The sequence below is a fragment of the Varanus komodoensis genome, unplaced genomic scaffold (genome assembly GCF_004798865.1).
Source record: "Varanus komodoensis strain SLA01 unplaced genomic scaffold, ASM479886v1 scaffold6_2, whole genome shotgun sequence".
Classification (NCBI taxonomy): Eukaryota; Metazoa; Chordata; class Lepidosauria; order Squamata; family Varanidae; genus Varanus; species Varanus komodoensis.
This window is the reverse complement of record NW_025336346.1, coordinates 9,998,335-10,020,888: the sequence shown is the minus strand read 5'-3', so window position 1 is coordinate 10,020,888 and position 22,554 is coordinate 9,998,335. Positions and strand designations below refer to the sequence as shown.

At 41.9% G+C, this 22,554-nt stretch overlaps 1 protein-coding gene across 8 annotated transcripts in view; it reads right to left on the bottom strand.

Annotated features, from left to right (window-relative positions):
* Positions 1–22,554, bottom strand: part of ATG7 (autophagy related 7) — a 182,170-nt gene that overhangs the window by 114,637 nt on the left and 44,979 nt on the right. For 7 of the 8 annotated variants that reach the window (XR_006416695.1, XR_006416694.1, XM_044451274.1 and 4 more), the window contains exon 17: positions 867–989. Coding sequence is in view for 6 of the 8 variants with exons in the window: in XM_044451274.1 (XP_044307209.1) it covers positions 867–989 (123 nt within the window). In the remaining 2 variants the exon portion in view is untranslated. Of the gene's footprint in view, positions 1–659; positions 663–866; positions 990–22,554 lie in introns of all 8 variants that reach the window. The other variant, XM_044451275.1, reaches the window with a different exon arrangement.

Below are 22,554 nucleotides of genomic sequence, written 5' to 3'. Positions count from 1 at the left end.
ACTCAGTGGACAACAGCAGCAGTTGCTTCTTAAATCTCACACCTGGCATCAGGTGGGCATCCCCATGCGCACGGGCGCGCACACAGAGCTCCTGAGTTAGGGATGAATAAAAAGTGCATTCTCCCATGGGTACTGGCCTATTTAAAAGGCAATGATGTATCCACCTTGCATCTGTTCTCTGAGATCTGCATAACAATGTATGCTGATTGCACAAGATAAAAAGATGCATAATTGTAATGCCAGTATGCCTGTGTAATAGTTTGATTAACTGTATTAGCCCTGGGCTGTTGTTCTCAGCAGTTTCTGTTTTAAGTAAGAAAAAGTATTTTTTCTCTGCAAAACATAATATACTATGTAAATAATATAATATAATATCCTAATTTGGGAAAATCAGGAGAGAAAACAATTCTATGAAAAATGCATCAATGTAATGACTTGCAAGTCAATTTAATTCAAATAATGAAATATTAGCTCATGTTGACTGTAATACACTAACAGCAGAAAAATCTTTAGTTAATCTGTTGTTTACAAACTTCTCCTCTACACAAGCAGGACCTGGTCTGCTATTATTTTCTAAAATCACAGCTATCACAAAACTCTCTCTTTTTAGTTTCGTGTACTCCAATATCACGGAAGAAAAACATCAAATTATTACACACATTCTGATTTGCTCAAGGTGTGTTTGTGTGTGTGTGGGAGAGAGAGAGAGAGAGAGAGAGAGAGAGAGAGAGAGAGAGAGAGAGAGAGTTAGTTAGTTAGTTCAGCACTTCTTTCTAAGCCCATCCCCACCCGACCTCTTCCTCAGTCGACAAAGCTGGATGGCAGTGCCATCGTGTGTTTAAGGCTCACTGTGTGAAGCGCCTTACCTCAGCAGCCTGGGTCTCCTGATGCAGCAGAGTGAGGCCTGTGAGATCTTCTAAGAAGGAATGGGAGGAATTAAAAACCTTTGCCAGGAATTTAAAGCCTTCTCTTTCATACTGCTCAAGGACCTGCAAAAAGCAAACACCAAGAAGAAACTGTATTATTTCTTTTTGGATATTCCAGAATAGACCCACCAAGTAGAACATTTGCACCACAGAACATACCATGCAGCTGTTAAAAGATTTACCAATCAACAAATTTCAGCCTCGTAACTTAAAGTTATGTGCGATACCAAAATATTTTGCTTACGCTAAAAGGGAACCATGAAAGCCCCTGTATGCTATCTCTCTGCGTGTTCCTATACTCAACTCTTCAGGGACAAACACTAAAGGAACTACTAATGTGAATTTAATCATATCCATTTGTGAAATCCAGCAGTATCCCCTGCACCAATGCAATTTCCCCAGACTAGCTGTATATAGCAAGCATTATCTCAGTTAATCTCTGAATGAAGCCATCCCAATCAGTGACTCATTACATTATGGCATACCTTACTTCAGTTTAAGCAAAACACATTCCTGCTTTTGGCTTCAATACAAGAAGCTTCAATAAGGTTTAATCCTCTTTCTTGTGGTTGTTCATTTAAATAGAACGAGTGACATGTACTACTCTTCAAAAACCCATGCCCTTTCCTTGCCCACCCCTTCAGGAATAACTAACAGCTCAGCAAGGCCTTGCACTGCTAAAGCCAGGAAACAATGTGGAATCACACTTAACTGCAACCATTCACTGGCAAACGTTCAGCATAACAGACATACACCCCTATGACATATTTCAGGCACACTACCATGAGGCATACGAATTGTTTTTAGCTAATGGTAATATATAGGAAATTATTCAAGGAGTCCAAAATCCTGAATCATCTAATACCAGAGATACATTGTGTAGAACAAGGAGCTAGCCCAAATTAAACTTCCAAGCAGCATGTGCAGTGTGGAGAAAAATGAAGAGACAGCTAAATACAGTAACTTTTGAGAACAAAAGCAGGTTTTAAGCTTCATATAAAAGTAGACACTTCCCTCAAAACTCTTTACTGGAAATCTTCTAAAGAAGGAAGTAGGGGAATCAATATTAACAGCAGCATTTCTTGCACACATCAGTTCTATTGATGAAGCAATGCAGATCTGGCTCTCTAAGTGGCCTGGATGGGTTCCTGTGGAGGAACCACATGTAACCTGCCCTCAGCATCTTAAAGGAAGGAGAGTAAAAATAGTAATGCCATTAGATATTGCTGCAGAGGCACCGAGATCTGCTGTTTCTCTGGACACTTGCATTGTGCGCTATTTCGTGGGCAATGCCCTGAAAACTTGGCTCAAGAATCCACTTCGGTTGCAGCTGCTACAAGGCTCTGGATGGCCACAGGGGACAAGAGCCGGTGTACAATGAACATCTACTACTTATTAGATTAGGTGCTCACTGGAACTACAGAAACGTGCAAACGCGTGTCCAATTGCCATTGCACCATCCAGCCAACAAACCCACAGGGAATCTAATCATAGTTTTGCTTTGAACACTGCATGCTGCCTATGGACTGACGAGCTGGATACAGGGGGTGGCCCGGAACCACATTTCATTCCAGTGCCCAGTGGGGTCCAAGGCAAATGGCGCAGAGTCAAACATACCGACCTATTGTAGCTTAATACTCTTACTAGGAATGTGCAAGGAATCCATTTGGGGTGGACAATCCATAGGGTTCCCTGGTTTTTGTTTCCCGGACTCTGAGCCAGAGAGTGGCAGCTCTGAGTTCCTGGTGAGAGTGTTGCAGTGTTTGCAGAGTGCTCTCCAGGAACTGAGCCCCACTGCATATAATGGTGTTCCATGCGCTCACTGTACAAACGGAGTCCTCCATTCACATGTGTGATTTCACCTATGTGCTGCACATGACACAAGAAGCTAGCTGGCTTTGCGCAGAATGCTCGTGCCTGCGCATGCTGCCCTTGCATGGACTGTGCTTGATCATCTCCGTGCAAAAAGTCTGGGGGCATCCGCAAATGCCCGCTGGCTTCCTCTGTGCTTGGCTCACCTCCTTCGCAAGGGAGGAGCACTAGAAGAAGTCCTATGGGGAGATGCTGCACAAATGGTAGGAAACCACAACATGAGCAGCGGCACAGGGAAAGGGGAAGGAGGTATGGCCTGTAGGAGAACTTAGAAGGCTGAACAGAATCCCCAGATGGGCCAGATGAGGCTCTAAACATGAGGGTCTGCACCCTCTACCACAGAGTCAAATTGTTCTCGTTGTTTCAACTCAACCTGCATCCTGCTTCTCAACTGTCAAGTCCTCGTACTCTTTGTCCTGAGCCCTATAATTGACCTCATGTTCATACACCAGTTGGGCTTTCTTTCTGACTGTCTTTCTCTCTTTCTTGGTGCTTTTGCATCCTCACGCTTGTGGGTCTTGGCTCTAAAAATAGCTAGGATTTGATTGTTTCTCCTGCTGTTCCTTGTGACTCTTTCCAATTCCATGCTCTACTCCCATGCAAGTCCACAGTTCCTCCATTTTCTGCTGAACCACTTCTCCCAAAGAGAAAAGGAAGTTTTTACTCCCTGATAACATCCTCACTGCTTCCAAAGCCAGGTTCCATGCATATTGCAGCATTACCTCTCAGCTCCCTAGATGCTGTTTTGGTGCCTTGCGGGGGAGCTATATGTGTGCTGTCAGTTTGTGGTCAAAGGTGGCCATAGTTCAGCAAAAAGACTAAAGATTTCAGTACACCAAAGATCAAGACAAAGGTAATCATCTAATTGGAAAGTCTAAGGAGAATTCCCATTTTTAAGGATCTCTCCATCTACAAACTGAGGTGACTCCAAGGTACTTTATAATGGATCAGTCTAATTGTGTCAGAAGTATCTTGGACTATATTTGTCTCTGGTTCTTTCTGCACAACACAATGCTTAATTGTGCCTAAGCAGCTGCCCCTTTTTTAATTTGGCACTGGGAAATCTGAGCACAGTCTGTACCCACAGCATTTTTCTAACTATGCACAGCCAAAGATGACGTTACATCCTTTAGGGTTTTTTTTATTCTGAAGTCAGTGTGGTGTTGTGATTAAGGATGTGGGTCTGGTACTCAGGTGATCTGGGTTCTAGTGCTCGCTCAGCCATGTGACCAGCTGGGTGGCTTTGGGTCAGTCACAGACTCTGAGCCCAACCTTCTTTACAGGGTTGTTGTTGTGGGGATAAGATTGAGAGGAGGAGGAGGAGACTGATGTAAGCCACTTTTAGTTCTTTAAAAAAGAAAAGGGTGGGATATAAATCTAACAATAAATAAATAATCACTTATGTTCTATTTCTCCATGGATGAGTACACTAGTTCTAAGAAGCCTAAAATAATGATCGGAAAGCATGATAATTGGAAAAATATAGATGGCACGATAGAAACAGCAAGGCAGGCAAATCAGATGCCATGTGAGCATAGGAAGCTTGGGTGCTGAATAACAACAGTAGGCTATGGAGATCAAATGGGAGAGCTCTCTGGTACACTGTGTGCTAATAAGAACTACACTTGGAACAATGATCCTGTGCTATACTGGCAAACTAGCTAGTGTTTGAGCTGGTCCTCAATATGGAAGTAACTATTCCTCATTCAGAACTGAATTTAATAGCATGGTCAATCTTCCTAGATCACAGAATCATAGAAGAGTTGCAAGGAGTCAAGAAGGCCATCGGGTCCAAACACCTGCTGTTGTAGGACACCAGTTTACACCATCCCACTCAGATGGCTGTCAAGTTCCTTCTTGAATATCTCCAGTGTGGGAGAGCCCACCACCTCTCTAGGCAGCTGGTTCCACTGTCATATTGCTCTGACAGTGAAGAAACTTTTCTTGATATCTAGTCTGAACCTGGGTTGTCACAGCTTGACTTGATTATTTCATGCCCTAAACTCTGGTAACAGACTTGATTATTCCGTTTCTTAAACTCTAGATGGCAGAGAGGAAGTCTTCATCACATGGCTTCAGTGCCTGGGGAAATCCTGTACCTTTTCCATCTCTGAATACTGCTGGATTAAAAATTAAAACAAAACCCAAGGGACCATGGATGAAATATCCAATTGAAAATTGCTACAGGACACCATTTAACTGAATTGTGTGAGGGTTCATTTGAGCCTTTTATATGGGCTATGACTAACAAATGTTCACATATTTAAAAAAGTCTGAGGCATACATTTCAAGCATGCTTTTCTTAATGCTATGTTGATATATACTGCAAAGCAAATTAATTTGACTCTTGGAGAGTTAGGTATTCCAAGAAACTGTTTAACAGCCTAACCAGATGTGCAATTTCTCACAGCTGTCTCTGTATAACATGATGCATACAGATGTTAACTTACAAACTTGGGACTGAAGCGCTCTTTCCCAGTTGCCATTGTCATCAGATACGTTGTTATAATGTTGTTGGAAGAACAGCACAGAATGCATAACAGTTTAGGCCAGATTTTGGTTACAAATATGCCAAATTCAAAGACAATGCTGCCTCCCAAACACCAGCAGTATTTTGAAAATCATTATTTGCAAATAAAGCAAGCATAAAACACATGGATACAAAATTTAGGGTTAGAGCCAAAGTCCTCCTCTGTGAATAGAAGAAATTTCCACTTGTCCATGGGGGTAGGGAGGAGAGGGGGGGGAAGCTGCTGATGGTCTCCTTCTCCACACTTCCTCTACACCCCCCTGAAAGCTGCCCCAGAGGGTGCAGGGCTGCCTGAAACCATATAAAGAACAAAAGAGTCAGCTACAGCATGTGTGTATAAAATTACACATTGCCTTCTTGCACAGAGCATCTTTAGCATATTAATCAAGGACTTGGGAGTCTAAAATATGTTTCGGTTACTCAAACACAATGAGAAAAAAGGGGAATATGGAATAATGTCAAACTCGGGGGTAGTCATTTTTCCCTTACGTTGAAGCAGTAATCCCTTAAAAGCTTAAATGGTTATGCTTAGGAGTCTCTGGTATTACTGCTGCCCCATTATGCTTCCGGGTTTACCCCCAGAGAAATGAACTTTCATTCCTTGAGTTATGTTACTTCTCAGAGCTAGAGAATATTGGCACCGGGCCATACCTAAATTCCCTAAGTTTCTAACAACTGCAATTTCAAACATGATTTGAACCTTTCCAGGTCTTTCTTTCCCATTGGGCCTAGTATTCTGCCTTCAACCACTGAAGCATGGATATAAAGTTTCACGTATACACCTCTATGTCTCTCTTGCTCTAACACCTAAGCTATGCCTTGTTGCATGTATACGAAGAAACAATGCATTTTCTTAGAGACATCCTTACACCTGGATGTAAGTTCATAGCCCAGAATGTTTTTTTGGACATGTATCTGGAGGTGGGGGGGGGGTGTTCCCTTCAGTCATTAAGCTGCCCCCACCTTTTCTGGGCATTTGACCTTTACTACAACATGAGATGCAGCTCTAGGTCAGGGAGGGCCTTCCAGTTGCTCTTGGGAGGCTAATCTCCAGACTGAACAGCTCCTTACTTCAGAGTCCCAGCCAGGGCCGTCTGCAAATGGGTTTCAACAATTATTTCTAGAGCTCTCAGCATTTGCTCTGAAGAGTCTCTGTAGCAGCATAGCAGGAGTACACGGCAAACTCACCTCTGGCTTTTGCATTGCACTGCACTGCACCCCCTTCTCTGGCAGCGCTGAGCCTCACATCACCCCACAGCAAGAAAGGATAATAAAAGCAGGCAGTTCCCAGAGAAAGTCAGGCTGCATTTAGAAATTCGGGAAAAAATCGCCTGGGCTCTTTAAAACTGCCTAGTACGAACACAGCTCATCGAAATCACTTGTGCCCTTAAGATAGGTTAGAAAATTTAGAGCCTGTTCATGTATGCAAACTAATCACTGACAGCTTGTGTATCTGAATCAGCCATCTCCAATCAAAAACCACTGCCAAAACTTTACTAGCACCTCACAACGCAGCACTTTTCAATGGATCCTGTTCAAGGAAACGGCTCAGGGGTTGAGCAACCAAGTGAGGTCTATGCAAATGTGCACCAAAGCAGAAGCTGGAACTATTCTTATGTCCTACACCTTTATGTTAACCTACAATCAGAAACATTTAGAACAATAAGACTAGTGGATAAAAGACAAACACATAGATAGCGAATATGTTTTTCAAAAGCCAGAGTGCTGGAGGGATGAAAGTACCAGCTGCCTGGCAGGTCAAGAGCCTTAATATGCTGACAGGAGGCCCTAAAAAAGCCAAATGAAGGAAACCTACAAAATCAACTTAAAATATATTAACACAATATAACGCAGCTCCTCAGAACACTTATATCACAGTTTCCCATTTATAAACTTGTAGCAGAGAAGTTAAAACATCACAAAAAGGTAGAAACAGTTTAGTACTTTCCATTTGTAAAGAGTTGAAATAATGAAATCAAATGCAACAGAAAGTTGTGCTTACTCCACTTCATCTCTCTTCAGATCATTCGGATCTGTTCTCCCATGATAGGAAACAACAGTATACTACAATTCTCTTAAGCCTACCTCTATTGTAGAATGTGATGTTCTCACACATGTATTAGTGCTTAAGTCCCACAAAACCATCACATGGCAAGCTAAACATGCATTACTGAACTTAACTACCTGTCACTGAAGTCGATCCTTACTGTATCCTTTATAAAGCATTAGCAACTTTAAAAACTGTTGCTAATAGTACAGAATATAAACATCTGATGCTCTCAAGCTGTGCCATTGAAACCATCCAAGATTTCCATTAACAGGATTACTAGTCCTCATAACAAGGTGCTTGAAGAAATAAAACCTAAAAAAAGCACTGAACTGAGATTACCAGATGACTAATAAGCATTTTTTTTTTTGCTTTTGAAAATGGGTTTTTCAGAATTAATCTAATATGGGATAACTATAGTTATCTTCTGTCATTTCAAATCTAATCTATAAAATTAAAATAATCATTAGGATAATTCTTCAAGGCATATATCATTTAAGTAACAAAAGGATATAGATTGACTATGAATAGTCTCCATATTATCATACTGCTTTGCCATGCCCAATAGAAGAAAATATGTGCCAGAAAGTGAATAAGACAATGCACTCTATCAGCAGAGTGAAAGGACTGTACAAACAGAATACTGAATGTACTTACTGCATAAAATAAGCACGCATCAAGATTCCCTGCTGGAAAAGCTGTGAATAATGATATTTCACTATTTCAAGGTTCATCAGGAAATGAAACTTTCCAATGTGAACAATCCTCCACCATGCAATCAAGTGTCTAGAATCTTTCAGCAGTTTCTAAATTATTGTCATCAGTTTGTCACATCAGTAAGAAATCAAATTTTTAGCAGTTCAGAGAGCGTGTAGCCTGCTCAGTGAGCTCTTTGGACTATTGGGGAGGTATATAAATGTAATAAATAAATTAATATTGCACATAATCAAATTTCCATCAGTCATGCCTAAGATACACCAATACCACAAATGGGAAGAAGTGCAAAGTAAGGCTTTTGGAAAAATGAGTAATTGTGTTTCCATGTCTTCCTCTCTTCCCGTTTTGAATATAGCAGATATTTTAGGAAGTGCCTTCTTGAACATGGCTCTCATCATGCAGAAGATGGAAGAATCAAAGCCAAGTGAATACCTAAAGGATAAAGCAGTCAATGATTGCAGATTTATACTAGATTTGTTAAAATCAGATGTGTTTGTTCCCTCCTACGCTATTTGAACTAATGATTTGATGACGGGGCTGTTACTTATTCCGTCTATCCTGTGTGGGTGGACAGAAAAGACTATTGCTTTCTAAGCAATGATTAAATATATTATAGTTTGCGGGTGCTATAAAATATTAGGAGATACCATAGACTGAATTAAATTACATGAAAGCACTGGTTGTCACAACAGGCCCAGCAAGGTAGAATCAAAAGACAGTAAGAAGAATGCACTGAGAAGAACCCCCAGTGGTTGTGACCTAAAACATCTTTACTATCTTTGTTTTCTTACCTGAAGGCAACATGGCCTACATGTGCCACACGTGCAAGCTAGTAGCCCTGTTAGAAAAAAAAAGGTCTGGAGGAATGTTGCCCATGGGGTCGCGATGGGTTGGACACGACTTCGCGACTAACAACAACAACTACAACAGCAACTGTCCACCCACAAGGTAATAAAGGATGATGAAGAGTTTATGGACAGAGTGATGAAACTGCCACAGCTAAGAGTAATACAGAAGCTAGAAGTGCAACAGCAAGCTGAGGCAGAGAAGAAGAAAACTCTGAGGGAAGGGAAAATGAGGAGGAAACTCCCTGGAAAAGGATGACAGTTAGGTGCAGGAGAACTAGAAGAAACAGCAGACACTCTGCGCCAGCAGAAGCAGTGGAACTATTGAACCACTTTCAGTTACTCAAGAATGAGATTAGAGGGCAGCCTGGCATGGAAGAACTACAAGTCATCCCATGCAACCCTGAACAAGAGGCCAAAGGTCAGCCAAGGACTGGCTTGCAAGAACAAGGAGGGAAGAGCGTTAGTTGTGGGAGATGCCCTGTTGCATGGGATGGAAACACACGTATGTCAGGAAGACCTGTGAACTCGGCAGGTATGCTGGCTCCCTGGAGAGCAGGTTAGTGAGATTACAGAAAGACTCCCAAGGCTCATACAGCCCACTGACAACGTATCCCTTCCTTCTTATACATGTGGGAACAAATGACACTGCCAAGTGGAGCTTTGAAGAAATCACAGCAGACTTTGAAGCTTTAGGGAGGAAAGTCAAGAACTTTGGGGCTCAGTTTTTAATCCTTCCAGTTCTTGAGAAATAGGGAAAGAAATACTATCCAAGTGAATGCCTGACTATGAAGGTGGTGCTGAGAGATTTGCATTCTGGGACAATGGAAGATCTGTTACTTCCTGGAAGATGGACTGCTGGCAGAGGATGGATTGTATGTTACAAGGACTGGAAAATGTGTGTTTGGCCACAGCATGAGGAAGTTTATCAGGAGAGCTTTAAAGTTAATCCTGCAGAAGAGCGAGAAGTACACCTGGGTGTAGCAACAGACAAAGGCTTATGTACCAGAACCGAGCGAACAGCTCTAACAGTACCCAATTATAGCCTTCAAATATGTAGGAAAAAAGCTGGAGAAAATGATATGCCATACTTGAATTCTTGATTCTTAAAGAAAGCAAAAGCCAAATGCAGCCAAACATATATCCTGGATTTTAGGAAAGCCCATTTTAATAAACTCAGGACAAGGATAAGTAAAGCCCCATAGCAAGTAACTCTAATGAGAGAAGGAGCCCAAGATAGGTGGATATTTTTTAGAAAAGGAAATCCTAAAGGCACAGTTACACACAATCCCAACAGGGAAAAGCGGTAGTAGGAGCCCATGTAGCTTCACAAAAAGCTTAGAGATAATCTGAAAACAAAACCAAACCCCCCCCCAAAACCCCCCAAAAACCAAACAACTTGTATAGGAGGCGGAAGGAAGGCCGGGCTACAAAGGAAGAATATAGCCAGTAGAACAGAATTGCAGAAATGGCATTATGAAGGCTAAAGTTGGGAATGAACTGAGGCTAAGCAAGGGATACTAAAAGCAACAAAAAGCCTTTCCAGATATGTCCAAACCAGAGGAAAGAAATGGGGATCCAATTTCTCAATGTAGTTGGCAACATAACAGATGATAAAAGGCAAAAGTACTCAATTCCTACTTTGGTTCAGTCTTATTGCAAAAGAAATCTATGACCTTCCTGATGAAGGAGCAGAATGGCAGCTCAAGATGGATAAGCAAATGGTCAAGCATCACTGGCTTGAATGAGTTCAAATCTCCAGGGCCCGACGAACACCATCCTTTGCCATCCTAGAGTCATAAAGGAGCTGGTGGAAGAACTCTCAGAACTGCTGCCTATGAGAAATCATTGAGGGCAGGAGAAGTGCTAATGTGGTTCCTATCTTCAAGAGAGAGAGAGAGAGAGAGAACAACCTGGGAACTATAGATGAGTCAGTCTGATATCAATCCCTGGGAAGATTCTGAAGCAGATTATAAAGCAGACAGTCTGCAAAACAATTTGAAAGCAATGCTACAATTAGTAGAGGCCAACATAGATTCCTCAAGAACAAATCCTGACAGACTAATTTAATCTCATCTCATACGTACCAGCCCCTGAAGATCAGCCCAGGAGGCCCTTCTGTGAGAGCCATCCCTCAGGGAAGTAAGAGGGGTGGCAAATAGGCAAAGGGCCTTTCCTACTGCCACCCCCATCTCTGGAACTCCCTCCCTAGGGAAATTCACCTGGTGCCATTTTTGTTTTCTTTTTGGTGCCGGGCAAAGATTTACCTTTTGAAGAAATCTTTAATATCTAAGCCTTTTGTGAGTGCTGATGGACCTTACTGGTTCTATTATATGGTACTATTTTATGTTTTAAGTTTTTATTCTTTTAACTGTTTTATGATGTATTATTGTGTGAGCTGCCTAAGGCAGTTAGAGGTGGCATATAATGTTGTGAGCCACCCCGAGGCTTTGTTGCGATGGGGGCGGCATAGAAATGTTTTAAATAAATAAATAAAAATATGTGAATAAATATATACTTTTTTGACTGAGTAACCTCCCTGATGGACTATGGAATGCTGTGAACATAGCTGATCTTGACTTTAGCAAAGCTTGTGACGAAGTGCCCCATGATCTCCTGGTTAGGAAATTAGCAAAAAGTGGGCTAGATGGAACAACGAGCAGATGGATCCACAGTTGGCTTACAGAGCTGGACTCAAAGAGTGCTCATCGATGCCACATTCTCAAAGTGGGAAGAGGGCACCACAGGGTTCAGTCCTGAACCCAGAGCTCTTCAATGTTTTTGTTAATAACTTGGATGAAGAAGTACAGGAAACAATTATCAGATTTGCAGATGACACAAAACTGGTGAGACAGCTAATACCCTGGGAGGGAGAAATAAGATTAAAGGCGATATTGATAGGCTGGAGCACTAGGCTGAAAACAACAAACTGAAATGCAGTGGGGACAAATGACATGTTCTGCAGCTAGGAAAAAGAAACCAAATGCATTGTTACAGGAAAGGAAATCCTTGCCTCAACAATACTGCAAGTGAGAAGGACCTTAGAATTGCTTTAGAACACAGGCTGAATATGAGTCAACAATGAGATGTGGCTGCAAAGAGGGCAAATGCTATTTTAGGCTACATTAATATAAGTATCATTTCCAGATCCGGTGAAGTACTAGTTCCACTTAAGTCAGCACTGCTTGGGCATCTGGAGTACTGTGTCTAGTTCTGGGCACCACCATTTAAGGAAAATGAAGACAAGCTGGAAACGGTTCAGAGGAAGGGAACAAGGATGATCCAGGGACTGGAAATGAAGCCCTAAGGGGACAGATTGAAAGCACTGAGCATGTTTAGCCTTGAGAAGAGAGGACTGAGGTGAAATATGATAGCATTCAACAAGTAGTTGAAAGGCTGTCACAAAGGGGGAGGACAGAATCTCTTCTTGATCATCCCAGAGTGCAGGACATGGAACAACAGGCTCAAATTACAGGAAGCCAGCTTTCAGCTGAACATTAGGAATAGTGGAGCAGTATGAGGATGGAAACAATTACCCTGTGATGGTGCGGGTGCAGGCTTTCCACACGAGAGGCATTTAAGATGCAACTGGACAGCCATCTGAGAGTGATGCTTTAACTGTTGAGTCCTGCACTGAGCTGGGGGTTGGACCTGACAGCCTCTGGCCCCTTTCAACTCTACAATTCTATGACTCTATGATAGGAAGAGAGCAAAACTGAGCAGGAGACAGAAAGTCACACCCCACAAAATACAGGTGAGTGTGCCAGCAAATGATTCTCTTGAAGGTTAGGGCAACCTCAACAGCCCATATTCCCTCCTTCCTTTTGAAAACATTTGTAAAATCAAGCAATTCAGGTAACTCACCTTTGGATTGACCGTTCCCTATCGTGAGAAGACATGAGCACATGAATGAAATTGCATCTGTATTTATTATTGTTACAAATGCATACATTTGTGTAGCAGAGGGGGTTTGCCTCCAATTAAAAAAAAAGTGCATAAAAGAGCAGATCAGGTGCAAACAGAAAAAGGGGAGGGGAAAAGGAAGGGTCTGTGTTGAAAGACTTGGACAGCTACCAACCACAAGCCAGCAATGGCATCACTTTTGGCTGTAGTCCCCAACCTGTGGATATAGAACTGTCTCCTCACTTTCCTGTAATTAGTATCTTAAATAAAAACAATCAGTGTTTGGAAGAAAACACCTTCAGATGATGCAACTATAAAAGCTTCCTGTTATTAATCCATCTTTGTGAAAGGCTGCTGTTTTGATAGGGGTAGGAAAATCTGCAGTGATAGGAAAAGTGTTTAGCTATTCTCCAATGGCTGTAAAAATGCTCATAAATGTCAATACTAAACTGTAATGCAGATTATTTCTGCGGTGTGATTGATAACAAGCAGAAGTATCTCCCTACTGTATGGCATGTCCATAAAGGTATCTTGCCAAGCAATTGATGCTTCTGTCCTCCATCTCATTTAATTTCAGTTTTCACTTTTGGATTGCAAGGCTCAAATATCACTCAGAAGTTTCAGATATCACTCATTTGTGTCATTCTGGCTTGCAGCATTCTCAAGGGAGCCATATGCTGGCCCATTTCCTGGCAAGGATATTCTCTTCATTACTCCTGTGGAAAAAGAGTTTCATGCCATCCATGTTGGGTAGATTAAAAACATGCTGCACTCCCTGAGCTTTAGGATCTTTTTGCCTGTGTAACCTTCCCAAGAAATAAGTGAAGGTCTCACAAGAATTGTCTTGGCATTTTCAGGCTCAGGATATAGCAACACTGGTCCTACTCCTTAATTTTTATTAATTTTACCATATCCATGCACCCAGATCCTGCCCCCACACCCAGTTCTTCCCTTCCCTTTACCTTTCCTTCTCCCCAAAATCTGGTCATGGCAAGCTAAGCTCAGGCTGAAATTCAGCTGAAGGCCACAACCCACCCTACAAAAAGACTGCTGTTCATTCATTTTCATGAGATTCATTCAATAATTGGATTGTGCTCATACACCGAAATATAGCTTGTTCCCTCAAAAGGTAAAGTTGCTTTTTGTTTGTTTGTTTGTTTGTTTGTTTTGCAGTTCATTACTACGTGGAAGCCACTCAGCTATGCCTGGAAGAAACCTTATATAAGTAGGGTGGTTTAGTGCATATTTATATGTATGAGACCCACCAAATAAATTCTAATCATTTGAAAAAGTAGAATAATCCAATAAAACTCTAACAAAATCTAAAAGAAATCACACATCAGTAGAGAAGGGATGAGCTAAACAATAGGAATACAAAGTATTACAGGCAAATCACAGGTATTCAAGAAAGAGGAATTATACAATCGTAACGATGCCAGCCAACAGTTCTTAACATGTTCCCGCATATCTAAAAACAGCTGGGTGATTTATTTCTCTTGGCTTGGGATTAGTATGCTCCAGGAAGCTAAGCTGAACAGACATGACAAGCCGGTATTTGGTCAGTACAACCATCTGCCAAGTGGTAACTAGCAGCAGTGTGCATATAACCAATTGGCAAGCTGGTCACATGTAAAACCTTCCCATCACTGTGCCCTAGCAGACATTCGGAGTAGAACAGTTCCAAATTTCTCCTTGTGATTTTGGAAAATACCAAGGATAATCTTACCAAGTAGATTCATACACTGCATGGTAAGCTACCATTTCATACATTATTTGTATTCCTCTAAAGAAAGCTTAAATAAGAAGCCCAAGGTGAACTTCTACAGTTGAGCTACTTACTGAAAACTCTTCTATGTGCAATATATTGGCTACATGTGAACTTTGACAAGCTGGTTCTCTGGACACAGAAAGTGTGTGTTACAGAACTGGCATTACTGTGACATCTGGAGTTAAGAATCCACTTTGGTTCAGGAAGCAGCCTCCACTGCCAATCATCATCCTCGGGACTCTGAATGGCCAAGGAAGACACACTGGGTAGGGGTGCATGACAGAATGACCCATTTGGGGGATTAGCCACAATGGCTTGGTTGTCTTGTAAGATACCCTCAGTGAGTCCAACAATCATTCCCTCCTTCCTAGATTAAGAACACCTCATTTTTAAAGTCAGTGCTAAAGCTAGGAAGCCAAGAGTGTTAGGGCCCACTGTCTCTAGTCAGAAACTGCTCAGAAGTGGTTGAAAGGGTCTGAAGCCCAGTTCAGTAGTGAGAAACCAGGGCCTAAGCATTTGGCTGTACCTTTCATGTAGTCGCAACAGGAAAGGAATACTGGTATGGGCCTAATCAACCTATGAAACATCAGAATAAAAGGCAAGGATTGTATTTGCCCAACATTGGAGGAGTGAAGAGCCACCTACTGAAGAACTGATCTTAAAAAAAGATTTTGGACTGCACAGAAATGGACAGATTGACCTTGTCTCTGAAGGAGAAGGAGGATACATATTTCTATCAAACTTGGAACTGCTTTTACTAATGGCTAGAGAAATGGGACTATGCATAGATTTGACTATGGTTATGGACTATTAAAAAGAGTGAGATGCTGACCTAGTATGTCCGATGTCTTAAATGATTGATGTTTTTAATGTTAGTTTCTAGAAAAAATAATAAAATTTATTTTAAGAAAGAAACATCAGAATAAATGTGAATTTATCTCCATAATTTTTTTCAAGAGAAAGAAGCAGGGGGAGGTGAGTCTGCCTCATTCAACTGCTAACAGAGAGCTCTGAATGCTATGACTATAACTAAGATAGGGATAGGGTGAGAAGCCAGTGATAGGGCAGGGGTTTTCAGGGGCATGACAACAGGTTGATACAGCAGCTCAAGAGGCTGTTTGGTGTGGGTCTCATTTATGGATTAAGATCCCCGGTCAATTGGACAGCTAGAAGGTGTGTGGCTGCAGCGTCATCCCTGCTTATTTTCCTGATGCCAAAGTTGGAAGCCTTTGTTGGGAGCTTAGTCATTAATACTGCCTTCCCGCCAGGACTTCAGCATGTTTCATCTGAACTGTTTGATCTGTGAATCATTAGGAGCTTGCCATGAAATGCACTGCTGCACTTCTCAAAGAACTTAAATTCTTGGTTGTTATGGATCATGTGTCTTCTATTTTCAACAGCCCAGTGTGCCTGTCAGCTTGACACTTGGATGTTTGTATGCCTTGACCTACACAGTAAAGAAATACTAAAAGTGAAAGCTGTGGTCATTGAAATCTGTGTGTTTACAGGTTTATGGAAGACTTACTCTTGAACCTATGTCTCAACTCTTGGATTTGAAAGGCCTTGACCCATATAGTGTGGAGGTCAAGTTTGGACTATATCTCTCTGTGCACGGATTTGTTTGGGTTTTGTTCAGAACCTTTGTCTTTGCCTAGGACAAGGCGCCAATGATGGAGAGGGTTTTTCGTTGTGGTGCCAGAGAGGTTGAGACAATGACCACGTTATTTTTTTTACTGTCTGTTTTATCAAGAAATATGGACCAAGTTTACTTCTCATCTGCTTAGAAAATGGCCAGGCAGATCTGATGCAGAGGGTGCTAGGAAGCTCCTTTTAGGCACCAGTGCCCAGCTAACAGCTTGTTGTGCTAGGTTTTTTGCAGCTGCCTGCAAAATCTATAAAGATATCATATGCAATGTTTTAGAATTTTAATTAGAAATTGTAACAGGTAATTTTAAACAAATTTGTATCATTCCGTGATTGTTATTTTGTCTTTTAATAGTCGGAATATTTTAACCTATGGTGTTATTTGTAAGTTGTTTATTAAGAACTAGCTGGACACTGACTGTAATAAATTGTTGTTGAGGATTGCCTAGGAGGCTTAATACTCAGAATCATTTGAGTGACTTGCATTATATTCTGAATTGTGGAGACTGCAATGGGGAAGCCTAGCTGTTTCGCTCTCTGACACAGTCATAGTTATTAGCTATAGTTATTATAGCTAACTACCATCAGCTGTGCGATTTCTTTACAGTTGCAGCCATTATGCTATTGCTGTGGGAGCTAAGCCATTTGTCTATAAAACCAGATTTGCCACTAGTAAAAATTCTCATGCTTCCTAGTATTTTGTGGGTTTTCTAGGATCTGTTTGTACCAAAAGATGGGTAAAGGACAGATAGTAGTCAGCACAAATAGAATTAAACTACTTGCAACAAACCAGAAAGTAGTGTCCTTTGGGTTCCCCTTCATTTGATGTCAGGTAAATACAACCACTCTTATTTAATTTCTACTCCTTTTCTCCCAAATCTGTCCATATTCTAACCAAGTCATTTTTTGCCCTCTTCTGTAATATACTGGTTGAGAGCAAAAACTATAAAACTATACTTTGCATCTTTGATGAGTGTTTGAGCAAATTTCCTCCGGATTCATTTATTTCAGAAGCAGTAAGAGCATAGTGCATAAATCCACTCTGCACAAACCACACCTCTTATCAATGCCCCCAACCCCCGGACTTCACCAATTGTTGCACATGTATACATACATGTGGCTAGTCTGTGAGGCTGAGGATATGCAGTAACATTATATTGTAAGTTCAAACAGTATGCAGGTTTCCATCCTTGACTGAGAAGACTCTGTCACAAGGCAAATACTGAATGCCACAATCATCGTATGAACCGACTTCCAATTTTCAAATGTGTATTGTTACAAGAGTCTCTGTAAGCAACAGATGGAGACTGATGATTAGATTCTTTTTTATTTCTTGTGTACAATGCAACAAAATACCTCTACGGAAATTCACCCCAGAAATCGGAGAGGTAAAAAGAACCAGAATCAGAGCAAGTGGATAACCTGTTCCAGAGGCATGTTCACATGAAGCTGCCACCTGGTTGGGAAGCTTGGTGGCAGCTCTGCTTCATGCCCGTCACAAAACTCCTGGCTCCAATCTGAAAAAATTAGGCTATGGCCATTCAAGGTAGATCTTTAGAAAAGTATGAAATTTAGCTTAGCAAATAGGATGCTCATGGTAAGAGAGCAAAAACAACCTAATGGCCAAAAGGCATAGATAAATGCTGAGGGGGAACAACTGTATTTGTTTTATATGCTTCATTTCCCCCAGCTTCAAACTTAAAGCAATGAAAATGCAAGCAAGACAATACAACAAATCTATGAGGCCCATCTACTCTAATTGTAATGAAGTTTAAAGGTAAAGGTAGTTTCCCCTTGACATTAAAGTCCAGTCATGTCTGACTGTTGGGGGCGGTGCTCATCTCTGTTTCCTAGCCGAGGGAGCCAGCGTTTGTCCACAGACAGTCTCCGTGGTCGTGTGGCCGGCGTGACTAAACACTGAGGTGCACGGAACGCTGTTACCTGCCCACCGAAGTGGTACCTTTCTACTACTTGCATTTGCATGCTTTCGAACTGCAAGGTTGGCAGGAGCTGGGATGGAGCAATGAGAGCTCACCCCGTTGTGCAGATTCAAACTGGAGACCTTTCGATCAACCAGCCCAGCAGTACAGCGGTTTAAACCACTGCACCACCTGCATCCCGTAATGAAGTTTACAGAAGAATATTTACAAGTTGGCCCACAGACCAGAAATGTTCAATATACATTCAATGTTCAATATACATTTCAATATACATTTCAGTCCTAGGGGAAGGAGATGGCAAGGAGCACAGCAACAGTAGGACCAATGCACTAATTTCACATACAAGCAAACTGATGTGCAGGCTATTGCAACAAAGAATTTTAGCCTACATGGAATGAGAGATGCCTGACATTCAAGCTGAATTCTGAAAGGGAAGAGGCACTGAGATAATTGTGCAAATATGCATTGGGTACTGGAGCACACCAGAAAATTTCAGAAGATCAGCCTGTGCTTTATAGACTACAACAAAGCCTTTGACTGTGTGGATCAAGAGAGGCTTTGGATGGTCCTGAAGAAATGGGTATGCCTCAGCTCTTCCCAGTGCAAAACCCATACTGTGGACGAGAAACTACTGTTATAACAGAATGAGGAGGAAAAATGGTTTCCTATGGGCAAAACAGTCAGACGAGGGTGTATTTTTTCAATCTGTATGCAGACCATATCTTAAGAAAAACTGGATTAGGACCAGTGGAAGGAGTGACAATTGGCAAAGGATGCATCGATAATTTAAGAAATGTAGATACTACCATCTTACTGGCAGACAGCAAGAATGAAATGAGTCCTAATGAAAGAAGAAAGAGCAAAAGCAGGACTGCAGCTGAACATTAACAAACAAAAACAAATTACTTGACTAAAGAAGAACAATGCTAATGTTAACAACATGTAATGTAATACATGCTAATGTAATACAAATTGGAAAAGATTTGCATATCTTGGCTCAGGCATCAATTCAAAGGGAGACTGCAGCCAAGAAATGTTTAGGAGACTGAGACTTGGAAGGGTAGCAATGAAGGAACTAGAAAAGATCATCAAGTAGAAGGACATTTCACTGGAGATCAAGGTCAAGATCATCCACACTATTGCATTTCCAATCACTATGTGCGGATGTGAAATCTGAACAGTGAAGGAAACCGACTGGAAGAAAATCGATGTGTTCAAAGCATGGATCTGGAGCAGGGCTTTGCAGATACACTGGTAGGTCTTAGATCAAAATCTAGAACTTTTCCTTAGAGTGAAAATGACAAGCCTGAAGCTGTTTCACACTTATCATGAAAAGCAAAACTCATTGGAGAAATTTGAAGCAGAAGAAGCAACATGAGAAGGATCAATTCCATAAAGAAAGTCACAGCCCTGAGCTTACAAGAGCTGAGCAGGGCACTTCAAAGGTACTCATCCAGAAGGTCACCCTAAGTCAGAGATGATTAGGCAGCACAAAGCAGCAGCAGCAGCAGCTCTCCTAAGTCTGCAACAGCATCCCTGCTGCATGACACAGAAAGCCTTGTAGCCTAATATCATCCTGTTACCCCACCTGGGAAGCCCACAGGAAGGAAATGAGGACAATCACCTTTTCCTACTATTGTTCCCAGGCTATTCAGCAGCACATGGCCTCTGGACCAGGAAACACCACATAGGTGTTTCCACAGAAAGCCTTCTCCTTCGTGAACATTCTTGTACAAAACTGTGGTCATCATACTTCAGACACATCATGAGAAGGGAAGACTCCCTGGAGAAGACAATCATGCTAGGGAAAGTTAAAGGCAGAAGAAGAAAAGGAAAACCAAATATGAGATGGATTAGATCCATAAAGGAAGCCACGGCCTTGAACTTAGAAGAGCCCAGTGGGGCTGTTCTGGACAGGACATTTTGGAGAACTTTCATTCATGGGTTCGCCACAGGTTGGAGCAAGTGAGTGGCCATTACCACGCCGTGTGGCAACAGGGGAGTTGCTTCAGACATGGACCCACTGCCATTATTTTGACTGCCCCTTTCTCCCAGCTCTACAATATCCACTCTGAGATAACAATGGAAACTTGATCCTGGAAGCTCTCGAGAAGGACCACTACAGATGCTGCATCTGCACATACATCTCTCAGATTTGGCAATAGTTAAGGGGATTAGTGTCATCACAGAATACATAGCATTAGTAACATTAAGCTTTAGGAAATTTCTATATTGTTTTGGAAAACTTCCATGGAGAAATGACAAAGCAGGAAGCTAACATCATAGCAGTCTAATAATTTCTTTCAACTATGCTCTTCTTGTTGTTGTTAGTTGTGAAGTCGTGTCCGACCCATCACGACCCCATGGACAACATTCCTCCAGGCCTTCCTGTCCTCCACCATCCCCTGGAGTCCACTTAAGCTCATACCAACTGCTTCAGTGACTCCATCCAGCCACCTCATTCTCTGCCGTCCCCTTCTTCTTCTGCCATCTATTGTTCCCAGCATTAGGCTCTTCTCCAGGGAGTCCTTCCTTCTCATTAGGTGGCCAAAGTATTTGAGTTTCATCTTCAGTATCTGGCCTTCTAAAGAGCAGTCAGGGTTGATCTCCTCTAGCACTGACCGGTTTGATCGCCTTGTGGTCTAAGGGACTTGCAGGAGTCTCCTCCAGCACCACAATTCAAAGGCCTCAATCCTTTGGCGCTCAGCCTTCCTTAAGGTCCAGCTTTCACAGCCATACATTGCAACTGGGAAAACCATAGCCGTGACTATACGCACTTTTGTTGGCAGGGTGATGTCTCTGCTTTTTAGTATGCTGTCTAGATTTAACATAACTTTCCTCCCCAGGAGCAAGCGTCTCTTAATTTCTTGGCTGCAGTCCCCGTCTGCAGTGATCTTGGAGCCCAAGAAAATAAAATCTGTCACTACCTCCATTTCTTCCCCATCTATTTGCCAGGAAGTGAGAGGACCAGATGCCATGATCTTAGTTTTCTTAATGTTGAGTTTCAAGCCAACTTTTTTTGCTCACCTCCTTCACCCGCATCAAGAGGCTCTTTAGTTCCTCTTCACTTTCTGCCATGAGAGCGGTATCATCTGCATATCTGAGGTTGTTGATATTTCTCCCAGCAATCTTAATTCCAACTGGTGATTCATCCAGCCCCGCCTTTCTCATGATGTGTTCTGCATATAAGTTAAACAGGCAGGGCAACAGTATACAACCTTGCCAAACTCCTTTCTCAATTTTGAACCAATCAGTGGTTCCGTGTCCAGTTCTCACTGTTGCTTTTTGACCCACATATAGGTTTCTCAAGAGACAAGTAAGATGGTTTGGTACTCCCATCTCTTTAAGAACTTACCACAATTTGTTGTGATCCACACAATCAAAGGCTTTAGCATAGTCATTAAAGCAGAAGTAGATGTTTTTCTGGAACTCCCTAGCTTTCTCCATGATCCAGCGTATGTTGGCAATTTGATCTCTAGTTCCTCTCCCTCTTTGAAATGCTGCCTGTACTTAGTTCTTGGTCCACATACTGCTGGAGCCTAGCTTGTAGGATTTTGAGCACAACTTTGCTAGCATGTGAAATGAGTGCAATGGTGCGGTAGTTTGAACATTCTTTGGCATTGCCCTTCTTTGGGATCAGTATGTAAACTGACCTTTTCCAATCCTGTGGCCACTGTTGCATTTTCCAAATTTGCTGGCATATCGAGTGTAGCACTTTTACTGCATTGACTTTTAGGTTTTTGAATAGCTCAGCTGGAACACTGTCGCCTCCACTGGCTTTGTTGTTGCTCAGACTTCCTAAGGCCCATTTGACTTCACATTCCAGGATGTCTGGCTCGAGGTCAGTGACCACCGCATTGTGGTTATCAGGAACGTTAAGCTCTTTCTTGTATAGTTCTTCTGTGTAATCTTGCCACCTCTTAATCTCTTCTGCCTCTGTTAGGTCACTGCCATCTTGGTCCTTTATCATGCCCATCTTTGCATGAAATGTTCCCTTCGTATCTCCAATTTTCTTGAAATCTCTGGTCCTCCCTAGTCTATTGTTTTCTTCTATTTCTTTGCACTGTTCATTTAAGAAGGCCTTCTTATCTCTTCTAGCTATTCTCTGGAATTCTGCATTCAACTGAGTGTATCTTTCTCTTTCTCCCTTGCCTTTTGCTTCCCTTCTTTCCTCAGCTATTTGTAAAGCTTCCTCAGACAGCCATTTTGCTTTCTTGCATTTCTTTTTCTTTGGGATGGTTTTAATTGCTACCTCTTGTACAGTGTTGCGAACCTCCATCCATAGTTCTTCAGGCACTCTGTCTATCAGATCTAATTCCTTAAATCTCTTTGTCACCTCTACTGTATATTCATCAGGGATAT